This window comes from Cetorhinus maximus, chromosome 11 (genome assembly GCF_964194155.1).
Source record: "Cetorhinus maximus chromosome 11, sCetMax3.hap1.1, whole genome shotgun sequence".
Taxonomy (NCBI): Eukaryota; Metazoa; Chordata; class Chondrichthyes; order Lamniformes; family Cetorhinidae; genus Cetorhinus; species Cetorhinus maximus.
The window spans coordinates 122,042,177-122,061,573 of record NC_135889.1 but is presented as its reverse complement, the minus strand read 5'-3'; the positions used below and the strand labels follow the sequence as shown (position 1 = coordinate 122,061,573).

The 19,397-nt window shown below is 47.5% G+C and overlaps 1 protein-coding gene across 3 annotated transcripts in view; it reads right to left on the bottom strand.

Annotated features, from left to right (window-relative positions):
- Nucleotides 1-1,575: 1,575 nt before the first annotated feature.
- The window catches only part of stk11ip (serine/threonine kinase 11 interacting protein), a 106,415-nt gene continuing 88,593 nt past the window's right edge, over nucleotides 1,576-19,397 (bottom strand). For all 3 annotated transcript variants that reach the window (XM_078552687.1, XM_078552686.1, XM_078552688.1), the window contains exons 23-26: nucleotides 12,049-12,133; nucleotides 9,014-9,099; nucleotides 5,774-5,985; nucleotides 1,576-4,530 (exon numbers count right to left, since the gene is read on the bottom strand). In XM_078552687.1, coding sequence (XP_078408813.1) covers nucleotides 4,390-4,530; nucleotides 5,774-5,985; nucleotides 9,014-9,099; nucleotides 12,049-12,133 — 524 coding nt within the window. In that variant the 3' untranslated portion in view covers nucleotides 1,576-4,389. The remainder of the gene's footprint in view (nucleotides 4,531-5,773; nucleotides 5,986-9,013; nucleotides 9,100-12,048; nucleotides 12,134-19,397) is intronic.

Here is a 19,397-nt window from a genome sequence, read left to right as displayed (position 1 = left end):
TATAGTGACTGAATAAATTAATATGGAAAGGGATAAAATAACAGACAAAAGATTCTACAGAAAGGAGATGAGACAGTGTTGGGGGGAGCTTAACTCTATTTAATTCCATGCTGTACCTGCTCTGGGAGTGTTTGATGGAACAGTGTAAAGGGATACGTGCCTCTCTCTGCAACCATCCTTCAAAAAGGCTTATTGCTTCTGTTTGACACTCCCATAATCTGCCTCACCATGAAAACCATTGCCTTAGAGGCATGATGTTGTATGGTTTAATATTTTGCAGTCGGAGTAAGGCAGTTGGCTTAAACAAGGGGAAGACAGAACAATCAGAACTGGCAGCTAATGAATCCACAATTCCTCACACCCTCCCCCCCCGCACTTCTCTGCAGCCTCCAGGTCTCTCTGCATAGCTGCAAGTTCCACTTTGAAGATAGGATTGATGGAGGCTGCCTCCTGGATAATTCAGCAATGGAGTGTGGAATCTCTCAGTCACAGGGCAGTGACAGCCTTGCTTCCTGCTGAACAGAGGCTTAACAGACTGTGACCCTCGTAAATCCTGAGCTTTGTCTCTGGTCCCCTCCAGGTGGGCTTGCAGCATCAGGCGGCGATATCCTCCCACTCCCCCCAACCCCCTCTGCCCCCTCTGCCATCTGCTCCTAGGAGAACTCTTCGCACCTCAGCTTAACCCCTCCCCTCCCTCCCCCCGTCAAACACTCGCTGCTCATCAAAACTAAAACAACATCTTGTCCACCAGCAGAACAGGATTGAAGGTTTGATGGGGAGGTGGGGTACGAAGACAAGGGGAAAATATTCAGCCAGAAGGGAGTCTCATTGTTGTTCACAAATCCTTTGATGACTTCACCTTACTTTGGAAATCTATTCCAGCCCCACCACCCTCTGAGATCTCCTCCAATTCTGGTCTCTTGCGCTCCCCAATTTTTATTTTACTATACCACTGGCAGCCTTGCCTTCGGCTACATGGGCCCTAGACTCTGGTATTCTTTCCCTAAACACACCTCTGCTCTTTTAAGATACTCTTTGGAATCTCACCCTCTGACTAAGCTTTGGGTCACCTGCCCTAATATCAGAGTCAAAGCAGATGATCTTAGGACAGAGGGCGTAGGTTCTAAGGAAGTGTCTTAAAAGGAGCAGAGAGAGGCAGAGAGGTTTAGGGAGGGAGTTCAAGAGCTTCGGACCCAGACAGCTGAAGGCATGGCCATGAATGGTGTTTGCAATGGAAATGAAGGAGCACGGAGATCTCAGAGGGTTGTAGGGTTGCAGGAGCTTATGGAGGTGAGGCCAATGAGGGATTGGAATATGAGGATGAGAATTTCAAAACTGGTGGGATTGGTAAACTGGGAACCAATGTAAACCACTAAGCAGATGGGGTGATGAGCTGCACTGAGAAACCTGCAAAAACCCAATGTCTGGGATTACATATGAGGAATGGAGAGTCTGGTGAAGTATTAGAAGTTCTCAGTGGAACCATATCCCAGGCATGTAGCTGGTTGGGGAGGGAGGGCAGCGGGATGTGAAGGGTAGTAAACTGTTAGACAGGAATATGTGATCACACAGCACCAGCTTCACATTGAAATTTATTCTCAAAGTTATCAAAAATACAGAATAGACAACTCAACAATCACAGTTCATGTAGCAAATATACTTTTTAAGATAAATACATTCCTGGCATCAACAGGCATCAGTGCATGAGTCCAGACACATTTGCTGCACAGGCTGTCACCCACCCAGGAAAGGTGGGCACGTACATACCTCCCCCGCCATTCATTCTCAACAAGCAGTGGGTTTAAAAAAAAACAAAAATGGGTTCTTTTAAAATCCTTCCCATGGAATGAGCAGCTCAGAGGGAGTTCAAGCTCATTCCAGCCCTGTCTGATAGGACGGACGCAATGAGTAGCATCGCCCAGAGAGCCCATCTCCCGTCCCCAGCAGTCTCTCTCTCTCGCTCTCCACACACCTCCGTACAACCACACCCGTGACTCAAAGTAAAGCCTGGACCGCACCGTGCGACTGCCAGTCAGCATCTGTAACCAAACGTGCGTTAAGCTCCCTGACTAGGTCAAGGAGTGTATGTGTACGTGCGGAGTGCGAGGAGGGGTCCTTAACCCTTCTGTCCTCTCGGGCATCACCCCAGTGGTCAGTGCTGCAGACAGCATGGGCAAATATCCAAGTAAGAGTGAGCTGCCTTTGCTTACCTTGGTAAGCAGTCAACCATGTGCGGGACGGGGTGGGGTGGAGTGGAGGGGGGGTGGGGACAAAGAGCAAAGTGATCAAACTTTGGCACGGAAACATGGGCACTCACACTGGCAACAGCCCCAGCTTCTGAGAGTTAAACCAAAGGACGGGCGGAGGAGTCAGCAATGCCTTCAAATTAAAAGGAACAGTCAATATAAACAGCTCGCGGCATCCAGAGAGCAGTGCCACCAACAGAAGCGGGCTTCAGCAAAGGAGTGTCATCTTCCCTACACTTTGGGGGAAAGAGACATTAAGGGAGCTCTCCTAACCCACCCAGGAAACAGCACCACTGATCGGGGGTGCGCTCTGGAGAAAGAGCGGGGAGAGGAAAACAGAAAAGGAACGTGCGTCACTTCACCATGGGTCTGTAGGCAAGAAAAGTGACTCGGCTTGATACAAAGCAGAATATAAGTAGAGAAGTGAATCCAATTTACAGGTTATTATAAGGATGTCTCCTTTACACCGATATTTCCCTCATCGCCCAAGTGGAACGCTGAAAAGTGGGTAGGTGGTTACGCTCAATGGGCTGAAAGGCCGAGTGTAGAGAAACCTCTGAGTGATGTTCTGTGCCAACAGTTATGCCCAAGACAAGCTGCCCATCTTCATGGGTGGGGTCCAGGGAATGGCATGAAGCCTCCCCATTCTCGCAAAGCTCCTGCACCCCTACCTCCCGGCAGATGTGAAAGCCGGTGTTTCCCCTGCTCTGTTAAGAGTCACCGTTCGGGGTCAGCAGTTACAGCAGGATGTGTCTTCCTGGACTGTGCAGTTGGTACTGTGCGTTTCAACTCAGAGGCTTCCCCAGCGAATCTACATAGTGCACTCGTATCCAGTCCAGCGCAGCTTAGCAATGCAACAGCAGGCACAAACAGGATTGTGAAAAGCAGACTGGCTACCCAGAGAGGGCAGGAGTGGAGACAGTGTTAGAACCAAGCATCACAGACAGTGCAGCAACCAGCTTTTCCTGGTTTTGCCAATGGGCCCCCCCCACCCCATCGTATCCAGCTCATCAGGATAAATGGATATTCACTCAGCAAAGGCCCACCTGACTCTACCAGTGGGCAAGTGGAGATGGTGACTGCATTCATCTGAGCGCACAGAGCAGCCTCAAACGGAAATTGAGAGGGTCCATGTAACCCAGAGGGCAACAGCAAAGAGCTCAGTGTCTCACCGATGGAGAGCTGAGCTGAGCTGAGCTCCAGGCTCCTCTGGGAAGCCTTAGGCTCTTTCCCAATGAGGATAATGTGTGAACTGTGTGGTCGGCAGCTGGTATTCCCATTAAACTGCCGCATGGAAGGTGTGTAACAGACGGAGCGCAGGCTGATCCACTGATGAAGAACAGGCAGCCTGGGTGCGTTTATAAAACTTATAGAAGTGGACAGGGGGGGCTCATTCCTCAGTGTCCTTCCTCTGACCTGGGCGGCTGCCTGCTGTGGTGCCCAGCCGATTGTGAGGTGGTTACCGCACCTTAGTGAGTGAGGTAAAGGTGCAAAATCACCCAATCACAACACACCACAGCTCTTCCATAAAATCCAACTCCCCCCCCCAACCCCACACTCTCCAAACGGTTAGTGAGTCAGGCTGAAACACTGACCCCAGGTTTGCATGCAAATTACGAGCACTTGAACAGGAAAAAAAAAAATCCCTTCCCTTCAGCTGCCCCTTCGAGACTCCCGACAAACGCAAGGGAGGAGGCAGGAGCCTAAAGTCTTGTCCACAGCAGATTGCCACTGTTATCCTGAGACCAGCACTGGTCCCGCTGGCACTGATAGGGCCAGGGGAGCCCAGGTGAGATTGGGGAGGGGGGGTCCCAATGGCCTATCCCACCAGGGAGTGGAAACTATCAAATAGGACAGAAAACTTACTTTAAAAAAAAAACCCTTTCCTATAAAAGGACAGTAAGCACAGAGATGAGGCCAATATTCATTGTGAGAGTGGGTCTCGTCCACCTGCCTGGTGATCGCAGTCACTATTCCGTACTGATGGCATTATTCTCTCACCAAGCTTTAAATACAAATCCTTCCCACCGGCAGGAATCAGTTTCTGTTCACCTCGGATCTTCACAAGTCATCAAATCGCATCTTCTCAGTTTCTTGTCATTGTGTCTCGCAATCCTATCTGAACACATTTACGTTTCCCAGTCTAGTCCAGTGTTTGGTGCACAGCGATTTTCAGTGGTACTCCGAACATGTCCTTCCACGGCTCCCGGACCCAGTCCACCACATCCCTCACCAGCTCCACGCACTCCATCTGCAGGTGCCAGGTGCTTTCAGCCCGGCTTCCCTGGGGAAGCAACGAGGGGTTAGAGAAATAAAGATCCATCGCCTCCAAGTAATGCCCCCGATCTTAGCTGAGAACACACCAAGGACCAAACCTCATCCAAAGATGCAGAGCCCCAGTAAACCCGTACCTAACACCCACCCTCCTTTAAGCAAATGTCTCTGCCACCCATTCCAACCGAAAAAGAAACTCAACTCACCCTCCCCTCCCACAATCTCATCACACAGGGTCAATGTTAGGCTTGTTTGGGCAACACCATCAAGTAGCCAGTTGTGCAACGGTGGTTCTGTAGGTAGGCCCCTACCATAATATCCAAGCTGCAAACAGTCAATGTGGAATAGGGAGCACAGAATTCAGAAATGGAATGGAACAGTTTACGTCTAACCTGACCAGGGGCTCCCTCTAAACCGTCCCCATCAAACACTCCCAGGGCAGGTACAGCACGGGGTTAGATACAGAGTAAAGCTCCCTCTACACTGTCCCCATCAAACACTCCCAGGGCAGGTACAACACAGGGTTAGATACAGAGTAAAGCTCCCTCTACACTGTCCCCATCAAACACTCCCAGGGCAGGTACAGCACAGGGTTAGATACAGAGTAAATCTCCCTCTACACTGTCCCCATCAAACACTCCCAGGACAGGTACAGCACGGGGTTAGATACAGAGTAAAGCTCCCTCTACACTGTCCCCATCAAACACTCCCAGGGCAGGTACAACACAGGGTTAGATACAGAGTAAAGCTCCCTCTACACTGTCCCCATCAAACACTCCCAGGACAGGTACAGCACGGGGTTAGATACAAAGTAAATCTCCCTCTACACTGTCCCCATCAAACACTCCCAGGGCAGGTACAGCACAGGGTTAGATACAGAGTAAATCTCCCTCTACACTGTCCCCATCAAACACTCCCAGGACAGGTACAGCACGGGGTTAGATACAGAATAAAGCTCCCTCTACACTGTCCCCATCAAACACTCCCAGGATAGGAACTGCATGGGCTTACACCTAGGATAAATCTCCCCACTACCAATGTCAGAATGGCAGCCTTGTATTGAACTGGCTGCCAGCAGCCAATTACTGGACATAATGTTCTCTGGAATGATGCCAGTGGGAAGGAGAGGGAGGCTGTACAAAACCTTAAGGGCAGCATCCTTGGAGCCAGCAGAGAGCAGACTTGCTCCTCTTGGTCCAGCTAGAGGCTGAAGCCAGGAAACAGAAATAGTGAAGTTAAGGAGGGCAATGTACCTCATGGTAAAATCGGAGCTGGACGTCCTGTGGAGCAGACTGATAGAGGTTGACTGAACTGATGTCACTGATGGCTTGTGACTCTTTGGTTGGAATCTCATTGGGGGAAGGTCTGTCCATCTCGCTCATCATCTTCTTCCACTGGTGGTCCTCTTCCAACAAGTAGACGGTTGATGAGGTAGCAAGCACACTAACTGGAGAAGGGCTGCTATCTGCAAATACGTTGGGAAAAGGAGGATGAGATGTCAAAGCTTGACCACTGTTGTAAATTTTTAAATTCAACCTGGTAGCAAGGATTGGGAATGTGGGATAGGGGGTGGATAACAGAAACGGGAGGTGGCCATTTAGCCCCTTGAGACTGTTCCACCATTCTATGAGATCATGGCCGATCTGTGGCCTAACTCCATTTACCCACCTTTAACCCACATCACTTAATACCTGTGGCTAACAAAAATCTATCAATCACCAATTTTAAAATTAACAATTGATCTAGCATCAATTGCCATTTGCTGAAGGGAGTTTCAAATTTCTAAAACCCCGAGTATATAAATGTTTCCTCATTTCATTCCTGAAAGGCTTGGCTCTAATGTTTAAACTATGGACCCTTTCACCCTCACTAACCCCACCACACCCAGCCCTAGACTCCCTAACCAGCAGAAATAGTTTTCAATAATGAGCTAGACTTGTTGCTTCATATCCAGCACCTCCTTGCTGCAAAGTAAAGATGAAGAATACTTTTAAAAAAAATTATTATTCATTCAGAGGATGTGGGCGTCGCTGGCTGGGTCCAGCATTTATTGCCCATCCCTAGTTGCCCTTGAGAAGGTGGTGGTGAGTGGCCACCTTGAACTGCTGCAGTCCATGTGGTGTAGGTACACGCACAGTGCTGTTAGGAAGGGAGTTCCAGAATTCTGACCCAGCGACAGTGAAGGAACGGCGATATATTTCCAATTACAAGACTGCCAAGGTTAAGTGAATGGGTAAAATTGTGGCAAATGGATTTCAGTGCAGGCTTAGACACAATGGATACAGATTACTCTTATAGATGGTGAAAAGCTAGAAACAGTGGAGGTCCATAGAGACTTGGGTTTCAGGTACGCAGATCATTAAAATGTCCTTCTGCTTTCTTACCTTTATGCCACCATCAGCACCTTTTCAGTCTTCACCACTACCATTAACACTCTCTTTGTCTTGTGTCCATGACATCTTTGTTAATCTCTCCTTAGCCCCCACCTATCATTGACCTTCTATCCTGCTTTACCTGCCCCTCCTTAAACAGTACAAATTCCATCACATTTCTACTTCTCTTTAGCTCTGAAGCAGGGTCATATGGACTCGAAACGTTAACTCTGTTTCTCTCTCCACAGATGCTGTCAGACCTGCTGAGTTTTTCCAGCATTTTCTGTTTTTATTTCGGATTTCCAGCATCCGCAGTATTTGCTTTTAAAATCTCACAAACAGGTACAGAAGACAATCCAAAAGGCTATTGGAATGCTGGCCTTTCTATCTAGAGGACTAGAATATAAAGGAGCACGAGTCAGGCTGCAGCTATACAACACCCTTGTTAGACTACAGCTAGAATACAGTCAGCAGTTCTGGGTACTACACCTAAGGAAGGATATATTGGAAAGAGTGCATTGTATATTTACCAAAATGATGCCTGGACTCCAAGGGTTGAACTACAAGGCGAGATTACACAAACCAGGGTTGGACTCACTTAAATTTAGAAGGTTGAGGGGCAGCATGATTGAAGATATTAATGGGAACAGAAAGGGTAGCTAGAAACTACTTCTGCTGGTTGGAGAGCCTGGGATTAGGGGTTATAGTCTAAAGCTTAGAGCCAGACTTTTCACGAGTGAAGTAAAAACAGAAAGTGCTGGAAAAAACCCAGCAGGTCTGGCAGCATCTGTGGAGAGAGAGAAAGAGTTAACGTTTAGAGTCCGTATGACTCTTTTTCAGAGCTCTGTTTGTATGTTCAGCGATACTCTCCGTCCTTTCACCATCCTCTCCCTCCCTTTAAAAAAAAAACTTGTAACAATCTACGTTTTTAAAAACAGGATTTCACTCACCGCTCCTGGTATAGTGGCTTGTTCCTGTCCCCCTGGCAATGAAAGCAGGCTTTTGCTAATAGTTGACCCCAGCTATTGGCTGACAGCATACTGCTTGCACAGTGGGTAAAACCAGAGAATGATTCCTGCTGTGTATAGACCTAGGGACTAGAAGTGTTAGTTTCTACATTCTCCTTCAGTATATACTCCCCAGCCACAGACACCAAATGAGGAGTGGCAGGAAATGCAGGCCAAAAGGCAGCTGGATACGCAAATAGACCCCATTGAGGGGTTTGCCTCCAAATGAGATTATGAGAGGAATGAATGGAAGTGAAGCCCCTGATTAGAGAAGCGTTGTCATTTTAATCCAGCACCCGAGTACTCTAACAGAATCTGACTCAGCGACTTTACAATGGTCTAAACTCACGTTAATCCTAAATCTCTCCAGGGTCCCTGCTGAATTGTAAAATGGCCACAAACGCACCTTCAGCAGCAGTCTGAAGTGTTGAAATAGGTCACATGAGTGTAAAAATTGCAATTTCCAATAAAGATTTCTCTTATAACAAGCTTGCCTCACACCCATTGCATCTGGAAGTCCTGAGGTCCCAGGTATTTGACAGCAGCAGTCTGACATGCAGCTTTCCACACTGACTATATTTACACAGTGAGGTCCAAAATTTAAACCAAATGGGGACAGAAACAAACCCAAAGGAGCTGGAATAATGAGATTTCTAAGCTGGTTGTGCACAGGCAAATGGCTCAAAATCCCAACAGTGATTTTTGTGGCAGACTGTGTCTAGCATAGGTATCGGGCACAGCTCTGTCCAATGGTAGATCTCGAAACCTGAAGATTTACCACGTGTATCAGAGGTCTATATCTGACACAGGAACAGGGGAGCTGAGGGAAGATTTAACTGAGGCCTGTAAAGTGACAAAGGACCGAGATAGAGTGAATAGAAAGGACTTATTTCCCTTAGCAAAGAGATCGATAACCAGGGAGAATAGATCCGATGCAATTGGTGGAAGGATTAGAGGGGAGTTGAATAATTTCTTCACTCAGAAGCTGGCGGAGGTCTAGATCTCACTGCCTGGAAGGGTAGTAGAGGAACTGTGTCCAATGGCGGCAAACACTTGTCGTTTATGACACTAGCGACACACACATACCCATCCCACCACCCGCACCATGATTTACCTTGGAGCAGGAATGCCAGCACATACAGGTAATTGAGAGACAGGTCCTCAGGTGAGTCAGTAGATGGATGCTCGCAGATGAGGGGCCTGGAGGACAGAAAGGTGTCAGGATTGGAACAGCCGAGGTGAAAGTGCAAGGATCATAACTGAGCAACAACAGCTTGCCTGTATATAGTGTCTTTAACATAATGAAACCTCCCACCGTACTGCAGAGGAGTGGTCAAACAAAATTTGACTTTGAGCCCCATGAGGAGACACTAGAATAGACAAGGTAAGGTTTTAAGGAGCTTCTTAAAAGGAGGGAAGAAAGGTAGAGGCTCATGGGGTTAATTCCAGAGCTTAGGGCCTTGGCAACTGAAGGGAGGGGCAATAAATGATGGTCTAACCACCAACGCCCACTTTCTGCAAAAGAATAGAACCATAGAAAAGTTACGGTGCAGAGAGGCCATTCAGCCCATCATGTCTACGCTGGCCAAAAAGAGAAAAAAGCTAGCCGCGCAATTTAATCCCACTTTCCAGCACCTGGTCTGTAGCCTTGCAGGTTACAGAACTTCAGATGCAGATCCAGGTACCGTTTAACTGAGTTGAGCATTTCAGCCTCAACCACCGACTTAGGCAGCGAATTCCAGATGCCCACCACCCTCTGGGTGAAAAAGGTTTTCCTCATGTCCCCTCTAACCCTTCTACCAATCACCTTAAACCTATGCCCCCTGGTAATTGACCCCCTCAGCTAGGGGAAACACGTCTTTCCTGTCTACTCTATCTAGGCCCCTTATAATATTGTACACCTCATTTAGGTCAGCCCTTAGCCTCCTCCGTTCTAAGGAAAACAACCCTAGCCTATCCAATCTCTCCTCATAGCTGCAATTTTCAAGCCCTGGCAACATTCTTGTAAATCTCCTCTGCACTCTCTCCAGAGCAGTTATCTCCTCCCTGTAATGTGGTGACCAGAACTGTACACAAAATTCCTGCTGTGGCCTAACCAGCATTTTATACAGTTCCATCATTACATCCCTGCTTTTGTATTCAATACCTTACCCAATAAAGGAAAGCATTCCATATGCTTTCTTAACCACCTTGTCCACCTGTCCTGCCATCTTTAGGGACCTGTGGTCATGCACTCCAAGGTCTCTCACTTCCTCAAACCCTCTCAATAACTTACCGTTTATTGAGTATTCCCTTGCTTTGTTTGCCCTCCTCAAATGCAGTACCTCACACTTTTCCAGATTGATTTTCATTGGCCACTTCTCCGTCCACTCAACCAGACTATTGATATAATCCTGGAGTCGACAGCTATCCTCTTCAGCATCAACTACGCGGCTAATTTTTGTGTCATCGGCAAAATTTCCCAATCATGTCTCCCAAGTTTAAGTCTAAATCATTAATATATACAACAAACAGCAAGGGTTCCAACACTGAGCCCTGTGGAACACCACTGGAGACTATCTTCCATTCGCAAAAGCATCACCGACCATTACTCTTTGTTCCCTATCATATAAATATAAGGTATGGATATCAATGGTGTAGTACACAGAAACTGCACTTACATGGGTGTAGTGATCACGTTACTAGAATATAGGAATAGGAAGAGGCCATTTAGCTCCTCGAGCCTGTTCCCTGAGGCCTAACTCCACACACCTGCCTTTTCCACATATCCTTTAACTCTGGGTAACAAAAAATCAATCCCGATTTTAAATTTATCATTGATCTATCATCAATTGCTGTTCACGGAAGAGTAGCAAACTTCTACCACTGTGTGTGTGTGTGTGTGTGTGTGTGTGTGTCTGTGCAGGAGTACTTCTTAATTTCATTCCCAAAATGTCCGGTTCTAATTTTTAGACTCTGCCCCCTAGTCCTAGACCGCCCAACCAACGGAATAGTTTGTATCTACTGCATCTGCTCCCCTCACTGGATTGAGAATGCAGAGTTATAACCCCACCCATGCAAAGTCAAGGATTTGAAAACAGCTAGAACACTGTGTCCTATTCTGGGCACCACCATGGGGGAAGATGGTGGCATAGTAGTAATATCACTGAACCAAGTAACCCAGAGGCCCAGGCAAATGCTCTGGGAACACGGGTTCAAATCCCACCATGGCAGCTGGTGAAATTTAAATCCAATTAATAAATATAAAGCTAGTGATGGTGCACGATACCAACGTTGATTATCATAAAAACTATCTGGTTCACTAATCCCCTTTAGGGAAGGAAATCTGCCGTCCTTACCTGGTCTGGCCTACATGTGACTCCAGACCCACAGCAAATGTGGTTGACTCTTAACTGGCCTTAGTGCAAGGGCAATTAGGGATGGGCAACAAATGCTGGCCTTGCCAGTAACACCCACATCCCGTGATAGAATAAAGAGAAAAACAAACCACAGCAGGAAGGATGTCAAGGCCTGGGAGAGGGTGCAGAGGAGATTTGTTAGAATGATAGCAGGATGAGGGACTTCAGTTAATGGGGAAGAGACCGGAGAAGCTGGGATTGTTCTCCTTAGAGCAGAGAAGGTGAAGGGGAAGATTTAATAGAGGTGTTCAAAATCTGAAGGGTTTTGATAGGTTTTCCTTATTTACTCTATTCCCACTAGCATTTCCGGTCGGTAACCAGAGGACAAAAAATATTTGGTGAATGAAGCACTGAGAAATCAGGTTTTTTTTTTGGAAAGAAACTTGGTGAGTTGTGATCTGGAAGGCGCTGCCTGAAAGGGCGGTGGAAGCAGATTCAATAATAACGTTCAAAAAGGAACTGGATAAATACTCAAAAGGAGAAAACTTTGCAGGGCTGTGGGGAGAGAAGAGAGCAGGACCAATTGGACAGCTCTTTAAAAAAAGCCAGAACAGGTACGATGGGTGGATTGGCCTCCTTTTGTATGGTGTGATTCTCTAATCATTCGAACTCTTTAACAAGACGCACGGCTCTCCTTGTAAACAGAAAAGTTTAGTATATGTACCAGCCAAACCTCCTCAGCAGCAGCCCTTTAATAAGCAGCAGCGCAAGGGAAGACAGATGAAAATTACAGAAACATTTTGGTCTTTACCAGAGCTGGTGGTGTGGGTCCATACGGGTGAAGCAGATGGATTCCAGTTTACTGATTGATCTCGGAGTCAGCTGCCGCACCATGTCTGGAAGAAACCAGGAGTTGGAATGCAAAGTGAATCACTCACTGGATCATAATCAGGAGTAAGAATCCCTTCAACACCTCTTTGATCCTTTTGTCTGTGACATCTTTTGATTATCTGCTCCTATCACTGCTTGCTTGTCCCTACAACCACCCCACCCTCAACTTCTCTCCCCCCATCCCCCACCTTAAACCAGCTTATATTTCACTCCTCTCCTAACTATACTCAGTTCTGTTGAAGGGTCATGTTGGACTCGAAACGTCAACTCTTTTCTTCTCCACCGATGCTGCCCCAGACCTGCTGAGTTTTTCCAGGTAATTCTGTTTCTGTTTTTGTTTTGTAGTAAGAATCCCTGCTCATTTCAAACCCCATTCATTAATGTTGTTTCAAAATTCTAACAAGTTCTCTCCCCCCACGATGAAATCGACCCACAGCACTGACTGGGGATTAAACCCTAAGATGCTGCCGATCCATCTACATAGTACCAGGGTGTGGTACGTGTCTCTTGCCCCTCAGTTAAGCTGGGATCTGTCCTCTAATAACAAGGGCTACGAACAAACACGTCTAGAAATGTGGCCTTGAGAAAGTCAACAGTAGATGCAGCTGTGGCTGAGTGGGTAGCATGCTCACCTTTGAGTCAGAAGGTAGTGGGTTCAAGTCCCACTCCAGACACTTGAGCACTATATCCAGCCTGACACACTCAACACAGTATTGAGGGAGCGCCGCACTGTCAGGGGGCCAGCGCCAAGGGAGTGCCGCACCGTCAGGGGGCCAGCGCCGAGGGAGCACCGCACTGTCAGGGGGCCAGCGCTGAGGGAGCGCCGCACTGTCTGAGGTACCAGACTTTTGGATGAGATGTTAAACAAATGCACCTCTCAGGTGGGCATAAAATATTCCGCGGCCGCTGTTTCGAAGGAGACTAGGGGAGTTATCCCCAATGTCCTAACCAATATCTATCCCTTAACTGACATCACAAAAGAAACACATTATCTGGTCAATATCATACTCGTGGGATCTTGCTATGTGCAAAGTGGCTGCTACCTTTTCTACATTAAAACAGTGACTACGTTTCAAAAGCATTTCATTGGCTGTAAGGCACTTTGGGACATGCTGAGGCACTGAAAGGCTATATATAAATGCAAGTCTTTCTTCCTGCATGCTGACTGACAATGAAAGCACCCCTCCCCATGACTGGCCCCTCAGCTGCCTTCGATTAGCCACTGCGATGACTTCATGCACTAGTTCAACCCAGCTATGGCCAATGACCTCACTTCCCAGTGTGCCGAGTGCCTCTCAGTCCCAGCGACACTGGACTGTATCACACCCCAGCCTACTGGCAGCCAATAAAGCCACTCTGTGGATTTGCCTCGGTGTCCACCTGCCTTTGACGGCTTGGTTTTGGGCAGCTGTCTTTCAACTGGGAGGCAGCCTGTAAAGGGAGCAGTGGTGGTACCTCAATGCTGATCGTGTAAACCTCAATTGTGTTGGCAAGCTATCCGACTACGGGTGGCATCAGAGGGGGAGCCCTGACTGAGTTTGCTTACCCCAGAGATGCTGGGGCCTGTTAGCGCTGACCTGGAGAGAGATTAGCTAATACCAAGGGTATTTATACTGGCCTTGGCACCTGTTTAATGATCTGATCACGTGCGAACAATAGGATAAGAAAGAGGTACTCATCTTTGTTGAGATTTCGAAAGGAAATTGGATGGGCGCTTGTGGGAAATAAACTCAATGGGTGATGCGGAAGGGGTGGGGGGGTAATGGGGTTGACTAGATTGCTCTACAGAGAGCCAGCATGGACTCGATGGGCCTAATGACCTCACAGAATCACAGTGCAGAAGAGGCCCTTCGGTCCATCGAGTCTGCACCGACACGTGAGAAACACCTGACCTGATCCCATTTACCAGCACTTGGCCCATATCCTTCTGTGTCGTAATGATTCTAAGACTTAAGTGGGGGGGTTGGGGGGGGGAGAGAGTTGGGAGGAGTTGGTCTAGGGAAGTACAACACTAGCAAATAAATCTGAGTGTTGCTCAATGACCTCCACCATCCCTTTCACCTGCCTTTGCTGGGAGATGTGTGGCTGGATATCTAGTGAGGACAGGACTAGAATCAGACTGAATTGTGACACCTCAGTGGTGGAATAGCACTCACTATGAAGACTCACAAACCAAGAAATGGTTTGGAACAGGTGGCACCCGGCACTCAGCAAACAAAGCCAGCTCTGCCCACCAACCCAGCAGCAATATGACCAGGCTCTCCCAGCAATCCAAATTAAAGCCAAAGACAGCACATGGGAAAGCTTGTGGGGCCAACGGGATTAGCACCCACAACCAATTTGTTGACATTCTGACTTTGTTCTGCTCGAATTTCATGGGCCCTTTTACACGTTCTGAGCATTTTTGCTTCACTGGCAGGTTAATCCTCTAAACAGCACCCTGTTCATACCTGGGACAAGAGGAAACTGCTGATCAATGGGGAGCGAGGATCTGAAACCATGTGCTGCTGTTCAGAGAGACGGAGAGGTTTAGGGGTGAAATTCCAGAATTCCAGAGCTTAGGGTCTAACGGTGGAGCGATTAAAATCGAGCATGTGCAAGAGGCCAGAATTGGAGGAGTGCAGAGTGTAGGAGGGTTGTGGAACTGGAGGACATGACAGAGCTAGGAACAGGTGAGGCTGTGGAAGGATTTAAAATCAATGATGAGAGTTTTTTTTTAAAAAAAAAAATATATAATCGAGGTGTTTCTGCACTGGGAGCCAATGTCGGTCAGCGAGGGCAAAAATGAGGTGGGTCGGACAGGGCTTGGTGCGAGTCAGGGCCCAGGCAGCAGAGTTTTGGATGAGCTCGGGGTTTACTGAGGGCGGAAGGTAAGGAGCTTGCCAGGAGGGCGCTGGACAGCAATCGCACTTCAGCAAGAAGCCAATTCCATCAGGAGAGGAGGGCAGAGTGGGGTCTCTAACATGGAAATCAGAGCAGAGCAGGTCATCGTTTATACAATCTCTCAGATTAGGGTTGCAGCAAGTTATAGCTGAGGCTGGAGGCTGCAGCATTTTTGATTGTTGACGTCAAACATGTATTAACGTCGCAAACATGCTCCTTGCTCTTCGGAATGAACACGGCTATTCCACCCATATAATAGCATTTATATGGCATCTTTAATGCACAATAATATTCCAAGGTGTTTCACGGTGATTTGATTAATACTGAAGATGATTAATACCCACCCCCCTCACTCAGTTCTTTCAGGGGGGGTATTAACTCTCTGCGGAGTGACATTCTGCAACACTCCGGTACCCCCAATCACAAAGTGTGTAAACCTCATCACAGTGTCGGCAAGCTATCCGACGATGGGTGGCATCAGAGGGGGAGCCCTGTCTGATTTTGGCTCTCTCCTTGACACAGAGATAGATGCTGGGATCTGTTGGCAGGAGCCTGATTATAGGTCAGCTAATTCCAGGAGGTTTTTTTTTTCTTATGCAGAACCTTGGCACCTGTTTTAACAATCTGAGAGTGTGTGCGCGCGCCAATAGGGTAAGAAAGAGCCTCTCGTTTCTGTTAAGATTTTGGTGGTGGAAGTGGCAATGATTAATGATTTTGAAAAGGATTTGGATGGGTACTAGTGGGAAATAAACTTGCAAGGGCTACAGAGATAGAGGGGGGGAATGGGACAGACTGAATTGCTCTACAGAGAGAAGGCGTGGGTTCAATAGACTGAATGACCACCTTCTGTGCCATAGTGGTTCTAAGTTGGGGGGGGCCGTTGGTGCAGAGAGTAATTTGAATAATTTAAAGCGCTGCTCAGTGACCTCACCATCCACTTCTCCATCCCTTTTACCAGCCTTTGCTGGGGGATGAGTAGATGGACATCCAGTGTGGACAGGATCTGGATCAGACTAAGTTATGATGCCTCAGTGGCCGAATAGCACTCATCGTGAAGGCTCTCAAATCAAGGAGGAGCAAGTGCTGGCAATGGAGTGCAGCTGTACAACTGGAGCTAGCAAGGAGTCAACATCAAGTGGAGGAAGAGAGAACTGATAAGGCATTTCTATAGCGCCTTTCACAACCTCCATGTCCCAAAGTGCTTTACACCCAATTATGTATTTGTTTTTTAAGAAGTGACTGCACTGTTGCGATGAAGGAAATAATGGCAGCAAATATTTGATGAGTAAACTCCCTCAAAACAGCAATGAGAAAATAACACCTGAAAATGCTGGAAAAACTCAGCAGGTCTGGCAGCATCTGTGGGGAGAGGAACAGAGTTTACGCTTCCAGTCCGCGTGACTCTTCTTCAGGTTATTATGAAATAAACAAAATCATCCACTTTCAGGTTATGTTGAAGGATAAACACTGGCCTCAGACACCAGGAAGAACGCCTCTGCTCTTCAACACAGTGGTTACGAGTTGAGATTGCAGATTACGGCCTCAGTTTAATGTATCATTTGAAAAACACCACCTCAGGCAGAGCAGCACTCCACAGCACTGGCATGAGTGACACCCTGGGTTATGGGGTTCAAACCCACAACAGATAAGCCAGTGGAGCTAATTCTGAAGAAATCTTGCAGATTAGAGCAAAAAGACGTTCTGCCTCTCACACAAAGGAGTGATGTGGTATGTGAATTTCAGTGCCAGTGTGATGCTGGGTATGTGGGCTGTACATCCCAGAGACTGGCAGATTGTATCAAACAGAATGTTCCAGCCACTGTTCATAACAGGCAAGGTACAGACCGTAACCAACCAGCCCGGGCTTGCAAAACTCAAAAACAGTGTCCAACTTCAGATGTGATTCCGCGATTGGACAACATTTGCTCAATGATCTTTAACGTGCGAAGAATTACGCTGACAACCAATTTAAGATTGTCAGTCAGGCTTGCAGTGTGGGGCATGTGCGTGTACTGGAAGCCACACGTATTAATACACAGGGCTCTTGCAGACAGAAAGAACATGTACACACATTGTGTCTGCTTCAGCTAAACAAAATAAGTGACAGTCATCCGTTGACTCATTCCTCAGGGCAACGCCTTGACCAATTAGGGTCAAGCTGCCTGGTTTAAATTTCAAACAATGCTTGGCAGTTAACTGTCAGTCAATATCCCTGGTGCATTCTCCACGGCAATGACTCTACCAATCAAGAGTCCGCTTGCCAACCAATCAGCACTCTCTTCTCATACAGTATAAATTGTTGTCCTCCCCTTTTATTGGCAATCCTGCAAAGTGTCCTGATGAGTGCAAGACAAAAAGCGTCAACGTCTTTTTTTTTTCCAGCAATAACTCAAGGTTAGAGCTGTGGTGGTTTACAGCTGGCATGCGGCCTTGAGCGGTGATCCCTGTCCAGTCCAGCCTCCGTGCTTAGGCATGTTTGTGACTGAGTAAACCCTTTGGGATTGTTTTGAGAGCATTGTGGTGAAGGTATGAGCAACTCTCGCTGGTGTGTCTGACAGTGGGAATTGTGAACGAGCTACTTTAAGGCCACATCTTCCTAAATGTCGCAAGGCAATTTTCTACTGATGCCGCAACAAGTTTTATGTCGTGTGCTTGGCCAGCCTGCCTTTTTCGGCAGCCCAGCCTCCTGCTGCTCAGACATGCCTGTGTTGAGTTTACAACAAAGTTCGGACTGAGTCACTGATCTCAGGGAAAACACACCTGGGACCAGGCTACCCCTCTCAGACTCAGATCAGCAGAGCTCGTTCTGCATTCTCCACAACTCCTCAAAGCCTGTCCCACCATCTACCAGGCACAAGTCAGTTGTGTGATGGCATACTCTCCACTTGCCTGGGTCAGTGCAGCTCCAACAACACTCAAGAAGCTCAACACCATCCAGGACAAAGCAGTCTGCTCGGTCAGCATCTCATTCACCACCTCCAAGGTCTCAGGATACAGGGCAGGCCGTTTAGGGCTGAGATGAGGAGAAAATTCTTCACTTAGAGGGTGGTGAACCTATGGAATTCTCTACCACAAAAGGCTGTGGAGGCCAAGTTGCTGAATATATTTGAGGAAATAGATAGATTTCTGGACTCGAAAGGTGTCAAGGGATATGGGGAGAATGCAGGATTATGGCGTTGAGATAGACGATCAACCATGATCATATTGAATGGCGGGGCAGGCTTGAAGGGCCGAATAACCTACTCCTGCTCCTATTTTCTATGTTTCAACATTCACCTCCCTCCAACACACAGTGGCAGCAGCGTGCACTGTCTACAAGATAAATTGCAGCAACTCACCCAGGCTCCTTTGACAGCATCTTCCAAACATGTGACCTCTGCTACCCCGAAGGACAATGGTGGCAGATAGATGGGAACACCGCCACCTGCAAGTTCTCCTCCAAGCCACACACCATCCTGACTTGGAAATATATCGCCATCCCTTCACTGTCGCTGGGTCAAAACCCTGGAACTCCCTCCCTAACCGCACTGTGGGTGTACCTACACCACTTGGACTGCAGAGGTTCAAGAAGGCAGCTCACCACCACCTTCTCAAGGGGCAACTTGGGATGGACAATAAATGCTGGCCTCTCAAGATTAATGAAAATGCTGTGCGTGTGTAGGAGAGTTGGGTAGACCAGAGGTTTCCTGGGTTTTATCACTAGCTCCATGCGAGTGATTGTGGTGCATTGGTTTCAATATGTGTGGAATGAGCTGAAGATGGTGTGTGATTTGGGGTGGGGAACTTGGTGTTCCCATGTGCCTGCTGCCCTTGCCCTTCGAGGTGGTAGAGGGCACGGGTTTGGAAGGTGCTGTCTAAGGAGCCTTGGTACGTTGCTGCAGTGCATCTTGTAGATGGTACACACTGCTGCCACTGTGCATCGGTGGTGGAGGAAGCGAGTGTTTAAGTTGGTGGATAGGGTGCCAGTCAAGTGGGCTGCTTTGTCCTGGATGGCGTTGACCTTCGAGGGTTCTTGGAGCTGCACTCATCCAGGCAAGTGGTCAATATTGATGATATCTATACTGAACAAAAGGACTACTACAGGAACCGATTGATTATCATTTCGCTTAGTCTAATGTTACAAACTATTAGCTCCTACTATATCAGGGGTTTACAAATTTTAACACTGAGAAAACACTCTAGTCAGCTCACTTATAGCTCATTAAATCCTCCATGAAGGGAATACAAGCCTAGTCCACACGAACTGTCCTTATAAGTTAACCCTTTTTGTAAAGGATTGAGGAGAAGTGAGAGCAAGAACAGACTCTCGTGGGCTCAGTAGCAAACCCCACTGGTTGAGGTGCTGCACTTACAGTAATAAAGTTAAGCATGTAGCATTAACACTGC